Source organism: Otolemur garnettii, unplaced genomic scaffold (genome assembly GCF_000181295.1).
Source record: "Otolemur garnettii isolate 467f Iridium unplaced genomic scaffold, OtoGar3 scaffold00003, whole genome shotgun sequence".
Taxonomy (NCBI): Eukaryota; Metazoa; Chordata; class Mammalia; order Primates; family Galagidae; genus Otolemur; species Otolemur garnettii.
In genome coordinates, this window is record NW_003852398.1 from 30,123,041 (window position 1) to 30,135,306 (window position 12,266).

The 12,266-nt window shown below is 36.2% G+C and overlaps 1 protein-coding gene across 1 annotated transcript in view; it reads left to right on the plus strand.

The window, feature by feature from the left end:
• Nucleotides 1-12,266, plus strand: part of LARS (leucyl-tRNA synthetase) — a 53,530-nt gene that overhangs the window by 30,099 nt on the left and 11,165 nt on the right. Inside the window, exons 18-24 of the mRNA XM_023515622.1 lie at nt 1,975-2,158; nt 4,016-4,106; nt 4,969-5,109; nt 5,983-6,123; nt 6,386-6,496; nt 9,695-9,805; nt 12,139-12,243. Coding sequence (XP_023371390.1) covers nt 1,975-2,158; nt 4,016-4,106; nt 4,969-5,109; nt 5,983-6,123; nt 6,386-6,496; nt 9,695-9,805; nt 12,139-12,243 — 884 coding nt within the window. The remainder of the gene's footprint in view (nt 1-1,974; nt 2,159-4,015; nt 4,107-4,968; nt 5,110-5,982; nt 6,124-6,385; nt 6,497-9,694; nt 9,806-12,138; nt 12,244-12,266) is intronic.

The window sequence follows — 12,266 nt, forward strand, 5'->3', positions numbered from 1 at the left end:
CTATTTTTTTGTTGTAATTGTCATTGTTATTTTGTAGGTCTGGGCTGGATTTGAATCTGCCAGTTCTGGTGTATGTGGCTAATGCCCTTAGCCACTGAGCTATAGGTGCCACACCTTTAAATTTAATTTAATATATATTTAAAAATTTTTTTTGAGACAGTCTTACTCTGTTGCCTTGGGTAGAGTGTTATGGCATCATAGCTCATGGTAACCTCAAAGTTTTGGGTCTGAGCACTTGTCTTGCCCCAGCCTCCTTAGTACCTGGGACTACAGGTACCCACAACAATGACTGGCTAGGTGTTCTTTTTTTTTTTTTTTTAAAGTAGTAATGGAGTCTTTCTCTTGCTCAGGTTGGTCTCGAACTCCTGAGCTCAAGCAGTCCCCCCACCTCACCCTCCCAGAGTGGTAGGATTACAGGTGTGAGCCACTGCGTCTGGCTTAGAGCCTTCTTTTAAATGAAACTCACTATAATTACTAAGATTCAAGACTGGTTTTATAGAGATGTTGACTGTGGAGGAAGCTTTTCCATGGTATTTCCTCTGTATTTGGTATTTCCATAGGTGATTTGAACCTGGGAACATTTATTTTTCAGTAAATTTTTTTTGCCTGGCCTCAGTACTGTTCCATTTTATTATTACTTTGTTAAGAGAAGGAATGCACTATCTATCTTGAAGGAACCATTCATTTTTTATGTAACTAGTCATTATTCTTTATGGTATTTCTTTTTATTGATCTTGGCTGGCTCAGTTTGTGTTCTCAGTTTCTCTTAATTGGCATTAAGTTGTTTCTGACTGTCTTTTAGAATACATTATTTACAGTATCATTTGCTTCTGAATAAGTAATGGTAAAATTTGTATGAGGCCTATAGTTTGGTTAATAGTATTGTATGAATGTTAACTTCTTAGTTTTGATATTATGGTTTTACAGTATAAGGTTTTAACATTAGGGAAGCCAGGTGAATAGTATATATTTATCATCTGTACTGTTTTGTGTAACCTTTCTTTAGCTAGAAAATTATTTCAAAATCAGAAGCTAAAGTGTATTTTCAACTTTTGTGTATTCTAAAAAAGTATTTAATGCATTCATAATTTAATGTTACATGTTCTCATACTCCCCCTTCAAGACACAGAGGGTAACATACTACACATGCTGGTCTGTACTTTGCCTTTTTCACTTAACAGCTCATATTTGAGTTCAATCCATATTGGCACATCATGAGTTTACTCATTTTAATTTAATTTTATTGATTGATTGTTTGGATTTGTTGAGGGTACAAAGAATTAGGTTACACTGATTGCATTTGTTAGACAAAGTCCCTCTTATAATTGAGTCCCTTACTCACTTTTAAAAAAGCAATATAGTGCTCTCTTCTGGGGATATCCTGTAGTTTATTTAATTAGGCTCTTATTGATAGACATTTAGGTTTTTTCCAATATTTTAGAAAGGAAGATTTTGGTACTACTAAGATGAGAATTTAAAAAGTAAAGTTTTATTAGTGGAAAACTTGTAAGAACCTAGTTTTAGGACTAAGAAATTCAATATGCATTTGTATACATAAAGTACCAGTTTGCATTTTCATGCATTAAAAATCATAATATTTTGTTACCTCTTACTGAGGCCAAGGTGTTGATAGAGAAACCACAAAGAAATATGTATGTATTCCCAGCTTAACATTTTTTTCCTCTGCCTCATTAAAGATGACTTTATCTCATTAACTCAATGTTAGGGAGAAGAAACACATATTCATGCTAAGTGCATGAAAATTGGTATGGATGGTTCAAATATTTTAACATCATAGTTAGGGATCCTACTTCTGGTGATTTTATTTTCACTGTTGATCTAAAATAGTCTTTTAAAACATCTGTTATTTTAAAATTTATTCTGTGAGCTTTGTAGTGTAGTCTACTGGACCCATAGTTGATACTCAGTAGCCATATTTTTAATTCATTGATTGATTTTTTTTTCCTCTTCCAGGAATGCGCTTGGCTCTTGCTGATGCTGGTGACACTGTTGAAGATGCCAACTTTGTGGAAGCCATGGCAGATGCAGGTATTCTTCGTCTGTATACCTGGGTGGAATGGGTGAAAGAAATGCTTGCCAACCGGGACAGCCTAAGAAGTGGTCCTGCCAACACTTTCAATGACAGAGTTTTTGCCAGGTAATCTATGGATCCCAACCACTTTGTATTGTAGAGTTGCTTAGTCTTTGGAGCATTTTAAGTTTTCTTTTTCTTTCTTTTTTCCTAAAATAGATTAGATGACAGTAATAGCTACTACTTATTAAAGGCTTTCTTGTGCCAGGCACTTTGCTAAATATTTTGCATGTATTTTCTGATAGTAGCCTCAAAGCAACCTTATGTGTTAAAGATATTAGCTTAATTATTAATTAAGAGCATCTTCTTCTGTTGCCCAGGCTGGAGTGTAGTGGCACTATCATATCTCACTGTAACTTCAAACTCCTAGGCTCTTGAGTGATTCTCCCAAATAGCTGAGACTACCGGCATGTGCCCCCCCCCACCCCACAGCTTTTTATTGTATTTCTTTTTTTTTTGCTGTTTTTGGCTGGAGCTGGGTTTGAACCTGCCACCTCCGACATATGGGGGCTGGCACCTTACTCCTTTGAGCCACAGGCACTGCCCACAGCTAACTTTTTAAAAGGTGTTTTTGTAGAGATGCGGTCTTGCTGTATCGCCCAGGCTGATCTTAAACTCCTGACTTCAAGGGATCCTCTTGTCTGAGCCTCTCAAATCCCTAGGATTACAGGCATGAGCCACCACTCTTGGCCACTGAGCTCCATTTTACAAATAATTAAACTGAGGCCTAGAAAAATTAAGTGTTTTCTTTAATTGCCTCAAAGTTAGTAATTGTAAACTTGGGATATGAACTTATTTCTCCTCCAAAGCCTGTTCTCATAACCATTTTATCATGCTGTCTTGCTTTAGAGTGGGGCAAAATGATTAAAGGAAAAGTAGATTAAAAGAAAAGGTAGAATGTCTTTTTTTTCTTCCTTTCAAAAGAAATTAATTAACCTCTTTGAGTCAGGAGCCATCCTAAGCATTGGTGTTACAAAGATGAATTAAGACATGATACTTCCTTGTCATCTAGCAAGAAGAATAAACACCCAATCAATTATAAGTATGATAATAAGAATAAAGAGAATTCAAGGAACATCTTGTGAATTCTAGGTTTCTTGAAAAATAAACAGGATTTTTGCAGGGAGAGAAAAAAGTGTGTAAAAGCCATAGGAAGGGTATGATATTTATTTGGAGTCCAGTATTTGAAAGGTAAAGGTCAGAGACAAAATATGCTGGGGCCAGATTAGGCCAGATAGGCCAGATTAAGAAGGGCCTGAGGTGGTATAAGAATTTTTTTTCTGGCTCGGCGCCTGTGGCTCAAGTGGCTAAGGTGCCAGCTATATACACCTAAGGTGGCGGGTTCGAATCCAGCCCGGGCCCGCCAAACAACAATGATGGCTGCAACCAAAAAATAGCCAGGCGTTGTGCAGGCACCTGTGGTCCCAGCTACTTGGGAGGCTGAGGCAGGAGACTTGCTTGAGCCCAGGAGTTGGAGGTTGCTGTGAGCTGTGATGCCACGGCACTCTACCCAGGGGGACAGCTTGAGGCTCCGTCTGAAAGAAAAAAAAAAAATTTTTTTTCCCCTACTATCCAGTACTAGTTAACAAAAATCCAACAACTAAAGCCTGGCTACAACCTTAGTTAAGCTTATTTTACATTATATTTTGGGCTTTATAACAAAGTTTCCATCAAGGAATTTTTCAGCAATTATCATTTACTTTATTATCATAAACAGAAGTCTTAAGCATAGTCTGATGAGTTATACTTAGGGATGGATAGACAACTGAGAAACTGCAGTCATCAGGTTTAAGGGGCACAAAAATATTGGCTTGAATATTTCAGACATTGTTCTCATTTGACTGCTTAGTAATATATGCAGCAGTTTTTTATACTTATATATAATTTTATTTAAACTCATTAATTTTTTTCCCTGTTCAATAGTGAAATGAATGCGGGGATTATAAAAACAGATCAAAACTATGAAAAGATGATGTTTAAAGAAGCTTTGAAAACAGGATTTTTTGAGTTTCAGGTAGGCTATTAATATTCTTTGGGTAAATATAAAGCATGCCAGTATCAATATGATGTATTTTCTCACTTTTTCTTCCTGCTATAACATAATTATTTGTCTAAAGTGTCAGTTGTGAAAATTCTGCCAAACAACTTTAAAATTCTTCATGAAATTGTGGTTTTAAGTAGTTTTCTTTGGTATTCTTTGTATAGTGTCCATTTATTATAAATATTTCTGCCCCTAGTTAAGCTATGAGCATTATTGTAAAGAAGATTAAACCTAAAATTCAGTCATACTTTTCCAGGAAAACATTTTAAAATTGATAAAAACAAAGGCAAAATTGTAATTAATTGCTATTAGTTTGAAAGCAAATGTTTTCTGAGGTTTTCCACAAGATGTCAGTATTTCCTAAGTTTATTATTTCAAGTGCTTAAAGTAAAAATGTAGCTTTACTCAATCAGCTTTGTGAAAAATCACATTGGGATTTATATAACTTGGTTTTCAGAGATGTGGTTAAATAAGGATAAATGCTGAACATAACAATGTGTTATATTTGTAGCCTTTTTGATATTTAATATTTTTCTTAGGCTGCTCAGAGCATTCACCCTAGTACACAGTGAGAATTGTTCGATTTTTATGTCTGAAAATGTCTTAAAAAATTTTTATTCTTGAGAATCATTAACATAAAACTGGAACATCCCTTGATCAAAGATAAATACTTGCGAATTCTTAAAAATAAGTAAAAATTCCACAGTAATTCATTGTGGAACTTTAAAAGGCTAAACACTTAAAAATGCATTGAAACCAGCATACTGAAATCTTTTCTCTTCATTTTTATTATAAAGAAGGTGAGGGAAATGGTAAATAATTTCAAATTTTATAGGCGGCGAAAGATAAGTACCGTGAATTGGCCATAGAAGGGATGCACAGAGAACTTGTGTTCCGGTTTATTGAAGTTCAGACGCTTCTCTTGGCTCCATTCTGTCCACATTTGTGTGAACATGTCTGGACACTCCTGGGAAAGGTACTTTACACATATAAAATGTTATAAGTTGTTTTGATTTTGTCTGTACTGTGATATTGTTACTTAAGAGAAAAAGGCTGAAAACATTTCAAGAAAAATGTTGGATTCATCATCATCATTACAAGTTAACCTGAGCTACCTCCTGTCTAGATGGATATATCATATATGTTCCTTTATTTATATAACACAATGTATCTGTTTTAAAAAGATGAAAGTACTGAGAAAGATAAAAGCAACTGTTAAAGAGTTTCTTATAAAACAAAGGTAGAGGTATATATTTGCATAAATATTCTTATTTTATATAAAACTTCAGGCGTATATAAGACTTTATATTTAGTAATATATTAGCATTCTTGCTATGAAGATAAATTCAATTATTTCTCCCAGGCTAGGAGATAAATAGATTGACTGGTTTAATAACTCCTCTCCAACCTTATTAGTCAGGCTCTTTTGTATTTTTAAATGCATGAACAATGCAGAAATGTGCTTATGATCTGTATACCAAATAGCCATACTTTCAATACTGAATGTATTAACAGGGTAAAAACTGAGAGTATGCATAGTTTATATAATAATGATTAAATTTAGGCAAATTAGCATTACATAATTTTCTTTGAAAGTGAGCATATGTGTGTGGGTATTAATATGCTTGTACAAATGGATGCTAATTAAGAATGTAGAGTCAGACTTCACAGCTTGAATTCTAGGGAACATTAGATCAGGGCCTGTGGAAGTGGTTATGTGTAGTCAGGTTTGAACTTTGAGCACACAATTACAGATGGTAGCCTTGGTATGAAACTGTAATCAAGAATCATAAAATAGTTGTATTGTCTAATCTCACTGAACCTTTTTTGGTTTTTGTTTTTTTAAAAGACGGATTCAATTCTGAATGCTTCATGGCCTGTGGCAGGTCCTGTGGATGAAGTCTTGATCCGTTCCTCGCAGTACCTCATGGAGGTAGCACATGACCTTAGACTACGACTCAAGAACTACATGATGCCAGCTAAAGGGAAGGTAAGTCATTTCAAAAATATTCCTTAGAAGTTATTGGTCAACATTTAACAGTAATGAAAATTCTAAAGACACTTTCATTAAAATATATGATGCTAAAATTCACTACTAATATAGTTGAATAGTATATATATTTTTCAGTGTTAGAGGCAGTGGTGGTATATGGTGGGGAAGGGTTCTTCTCATCTTTGATTTAAATGTACACATACGAGCAATGAAATGTTTTTCCCTTTTCTTTGTTTTCTCCTTTTCTTATATCATGTAGAAGATTGACAACCACCTGCCTCAGAAGCCCTCACATTGCACCATCTATGTGGCAAAGAACTATCCACCATGGCAACATACCACCCTGTCAATTCTGCGTAACCACTTTGAGGTGATGCTCTCAGTAGATCTTTTCTTTCTACAGTGTTGTATGTTGTTTATGTTCTTGCTTTTAGGATGTTGGCGATATCTAGGGAAAGGAAGATAGGCAGCCTTGTTTCATTCCCTCTAGGCCGGGGGGAGTGTCATTGGTTAATCTCGGCAGTTCATAAACGGACACTGAGGGAAAAGCTGCTTGTGTATGGACACTGAGGGAAAAGTTTTTTCCTCACTTCTGAAATTTCATAGAAAAATATATCTAGTTGCATGTAATTAAAAGATATGGGGGTTTTCATATATGTAGTTGGAATTATGAAACACTTTAGAGTTTCATAACAGGGTAGAGTTTGCCTTTTGAATTTGCTGTGCCTTGAATAGTGGGATTCATGAAATCTTAACTTTGTTGTGTTTGAAAAAATTGAAGCTGGGTTCTTGAGTACGTTAAAAGAAAATGTTATTCAGTTTGATAATGTTTTGGCCTTATTAGGTAATGACAGTTCTATTTAAAGGAAACTATTTAAACTTAGTTCTAACTTTTTATAAGGAAGAAAACATATTTTTCTTTAACATTCAAGATGTGGAAACAAAGTACGTGTTACAGAATTTTGGCTTTTTTGCTTTAGAATAGTTATTGGTAGACACACTGAGGTATAGTTAAAAAGAGACACAAGCCTGCTTTACATTTGTAAAAAATTTTTTTTCTTTTTTAACAGAGCCTCAAGCTATCGCCCTGCGTAGAGTGCTGTGGCATCATAGCTCACAGCAACCTCCAACTCCTGAGTTCAGGTGATTCTCCTGCCTCTGCCTCCCAAGTAGCTGGGACTATAGGCACCCACTACAACGCCTGGCTATTTTTTGGTTGCAGCCATCATTATTGTTTGGAGGGCCCGGGCTGGATTTGAACCAACCAGCTCAGGTGTATGTGGCTGGCGCCTTTGTCGCTTGAGCCACAGGTCCAAAGCTTACATTTGTAAAATTTGATAGAAAGAGTAGAGTAAGTTTTTTTGTTTTCTTTGTGAATCTAATTTTTTGGAAAAGTTCATCCACCTTTGCTTATGTATAAAAGAAATAGAAGGTAGCTTGGCACCTGTGTTCAGGTGCTGGCTGTGTTCAAACCTGGCTAGGGCCTGCTAAACAACAATGACAATTGCAGCAACAACAACAAAAAATAGTGGCCTTTTGGCAGGTGCCTGTAGTCCCAGTTACTTGAGGCTGAGGCAGGAGAATAGCTTAAGCCTGAGAGTTTGAGGTTGCTGTGAGCTCTGACACCATAGCACTCTACTGAGGGCAACAAAGTGAGATTCTGTCTCAAGAAAAGCTACTTTGCTTGGTAGAAAAATGAAACTTTACCTCAGTGTATTATATATTGACACCAGCATTTTCAAGGAAACAGTGGAAAAACCAAAAACAGTATGTAACATCTTATGTATTAAACATTGCATCACTTCTGTTTTTTCAAAAGTTGTTCTTATATTCATTGACTAGATAGATAGATGTATTGTTTCAGAACATTGTCATCTTTTGGCATTATCAGCTTCCTTTTAAATTTTTGTTTGTTTTCATCCAAAAGAATTAGAATGTTAGTTTATAATCAAGAAAAGTGTTCTTATGTTGAATATGGCATCTTTTTCCTGACATAAGGGAAAGGAATATTTCTCACCCACGTCTCTTTTAAACACATTGACAAGTGAAATATTTTTTCCCCTTATACTTAAATCTTACTATATGTCACTTTTCATTTAGATTCATTCCCAACCCTTGGCTTTGGTGTTCTGCTTTTAAAATAAGGAAAAAAAGGCTTGGTACCTATGGCTCAAGTGGCTGAGGCACCAGCCACATACACCTAAGGTGGCGGGTTCGAATCCAGCTCAGGCCTGCCAGACAACAATGATGGCTGCAACCAAAAAAATAGCTGGGCGTGTTGTGGCGGGTGCCTGTGGTCCCAGCTACTTGGGAGGCTGAGGCAGGAGACTCGCTTGAGCCCAGGAGTTGGAGGTTGCTGTGAGCTGTGATGCCACAGCACTCTACCCAGGGGATAGCTTGAGACTCTGTCTTAAAAAAAAAAAACAAAATAAGGAGAAAATAAATCTAAATCGCTTAAATCACTTAAAACTCTAAGAATCCCATGTTGTTTATTTCTTATTCTATTCACTTGAGGCAGGTGGTTATTTACAGAAGTAAATATTGATCTATTCATCCTGTTTTGGACTATATATATATTAGTCACATGTAATATAGGTATTTATTTATTTATTTATTTATTTTGCAGTTTTTGGCCAGGGCCAGGTTTGAACCCACCACCTCCAATAATATAGGGCCAGCGTCTTACTCCTTTGAGCCACAGGTGCCACCCCAATACAGGCATTTATTTTGAATAGATAGAAATTATACGATTTTAATAGGTCAGTAACTAGGGATTCTTTTTTTCACATTTTTGGTAACAATTTATAAGAGTGTTCCAAGGTAGACATTATATAAATCTTGTATGATAGTTGTGTAGCTTTTCATTTTAATATGACTAATAAAATGCAATTAGAAGTTTGAAGACAGATGAGATTTTTCTAAGACTAAGTCAGTTTCTAACCAAGTAAAATCTAATGTTAAAATCCTGGAGTTGCTATTATTGTAAGGAAAGATAAAATACCAAGAACAAATCACTTTTTTTCTCTTTAAAGCTAAAAAGCATGTATCTCGTCAATTTAGAGGGAATAGTGTTCTGAAATGTGTTGCTGAATAAGTATTGCTCATTCAGCTTTTTCTTCCTCATAACGCTAGGGACTAGACATCTTCCTCTGTTAGAAAACAGACTGATGGGGTGGTGCCTGTGGTTCAGTGGGGAGGTGCGCCAGCCCCATATACTGAGGGTAGTGGGTTCAAATTTTAGCCCCGGCCAGCTAAAACAGCAATGACAACTGCAATAACAACAACACAAAGCTGGGTGTTGTGGTGGGTGCCTGTAGTCCCAGCTACTCGGAAGGCTGAGGCAAGAGACTCTCATAAGCCCAAGAGTTTGAGGTTGCTGTGAGCTGTGACACCATGGCACTCTACTGAGGGCGACAAAGTGAGACTCTGTCTCAAAAACAGAACAAAACAAAACAAAAAACCAGAGGTCACCATTTTGTTTGGCATACTTCCTAAAGATACATCTACTATTCTGCCTTATTTTAAAAGTATTTTTCTCTACATTCCTCTCCCTACTTCCTTTTTTTAGGCCAATAATGGGAAATTGCCTGATAATAAAACTATTGCTGCTGAACTAGGCAGTTTGCCAGAATTGAAGAAATATATGAAGAAAGCAATGCCATTTGTTGCCATGATTAAGGTAAGCCATGGACCTTACACAGCTGTGACCACGTGAGTAATAGTTAGATAGGACAATACAGGGAAGGAGAAAAGCCTTAGGCACAGTGTCCCCCCAGAAATCTGCTAATATAGCACTTTTTAATCAATGATGATGAGAAATGAGCTATCAGATTTTGAGTTTACCTGTGGAATTGCTAAACGTGAAAATATGTATTGTGGAATAAAAATTGGTTTAGAATCACTGCACTGATTTATTCTCTTCACGTTCTGACTTTCTTTTCAGTTTGAGGGAGAAGTATATTCTGTCTTATATTAGGGTGTTTTTCCTAGAGTTACTGGAACCAATAATCTGCTTGAATCCAGTAAAACGGATTTGAGAAGTAGTCATATTTATGATGACACTAGATTCAAGAGTTGGCTTCTTTAGGATCTCATTTAAATTTAGAGAACGAGTATCAGATTGAGTGGTGCTATATTTTAAAAATAATAATGCTGATTTAACAAGGGAAATTAGTGGTTTTATTAACTTCGAGGGTGATTAATGCATCTGAAAATAAGAAAATGGCTTTCTTTTTTCTTTCTTTCTTTTTTTTTTTTAATTGAGACAGTTTCACTTTTTTACCCTCAATAGAGTACTGAGGTGTCATAGCTCTCAGCAACCTCAAACTCTTAGGCTCAAGCAATTCCCTTGTCTCAAACTCTCTAGTATGTGGGACTATAGGTACCCGCCACAACCCCTGGCTTTTTTTTTTTTCATTTAGCAGGCCCAGGCTGGGTTTGAACCCTTCAGCCCTGGAATATGTGGCCAGCGCCCTAACCACTGAGCTATGGGCACCCCAAGAAAATGGCTTTCTAGTACTTTTTCATGGGGGGGGGGGAATCCAGAACTTGGTAAACTAAAACAGCAGCAGGAATAATGTCAAGTCACTTTCATATAAGCATAATGTGTTCTGGGTCATTAGCTATACCTGTGCATATGTACTTGGATACTGTGTTTCCCCGAAAATAAGACCTACCCTAAAAATAAGCCCTAACAGGATTTCTATGCATTTGTTAAATATAAGCCCTACCCCGATAATAAGACCTAGTGATGGGCGTATCATTTCGGCCTGGAGCAGTAAGGAAAACTGGAATACTTTTTATCTGCCACAACTCCTTTCTCTGTTCGTACTTGGGTGGGTGTGCGTGTGGTAACCTTGGTAGCAGGCATCCTATTGTGCACATGCGAACAGCTAGAGGAAAGGAGTTCACGCATCACTAGCCAGCCCCACCAACAAGGTTGGCTCCCCCTGTCAGGTTCCAGAAGAAAATGACTTAACTGTATTTAAATAAATATAGATTGTTATATTATACTTAATAAAAATAAGACATCCCCTGATAATAAGCCCTAGTGTCTCTTCTTGAGAAAATATAAATATAATACAGTGTCTTATTTTCGGGGAAACACAGTATCTAAAAGTACATTCAGAGCAGGAAATAGTTAATGTTCCAGAAAATTAAGAATAAGGTGGTGCCCATGGCTCAGTGGGTAGTGCACTGGCCACATACCCTTGGGGCTGGCAGGTTTGAACCTGGCTCCAGCCGGCCAGCTAAAATTACAATGACAACTGCAACAAAAAAAATAGCCAGGCATTTTGGTGGGCTCCTGTTGTTCCAGGTACTTGGTACTTGGGAGGCTGATACAAGACAATTGCTGAAGCCCAAGAGTTTGAGGTTGCTGTGAGCTGTGATGCTATAGTACTCTACTGAGGGCGACAAAATGAGACTGTCTCAAAAAAAAAAAAAAAAGAAGATTAAGAATAAAAAATAGTTTTTATATATACTATAGGATTATCTAAGTACCCAGTAAAGCATAATTTTTTCTTTTTTTTTTTTTTAAACTTTGTAGGAATATCTTTGGGCATTTTTTTCTTTGATTGCTATTGCTTCATTATTCTCTGAAATAGCTGTAAGAAGGTGGTATCTTAGAAACTAATTTTTTTTTGTTCCCTGAAGGGATATTTTCACACGTTGTTTGATTCCTTGTCAGAGTAAATTCTTTGGGCTTGCATATTAAATCAGTCTAAATAAACAATGATAAAACCATATTTGTTTTATAAATCTGAACCCTTTGTGCCTTCCAATATTTTCAGTGCTGCCTTACTTTTATCATGCTTTAAATGATAATTATGCTAAACTAATAAATTTTATTAATAAGCAAACATAGATAAAGGAAACCATGAGTCAAGGCCTTTCTTTTGTTGAAATTTAAAGATTTTATCAACTGAGAGAAGAATAATTGCTTTGGAGAAAATACATTCTTTTCACCATACTCTTTGTGATTTTGTTTTTCCACACTATTACTGCTATTAGGAAAATCTGGAGAAGATGGGACCTCGTGTTTTGGATTTGCAATTAGAATTTGATGAACAGGCAGTGCTTATGGAGAATATAGTCTACCTGACTAATTCCCTTGAGGTAAGAGGGTCATAGATTATAAT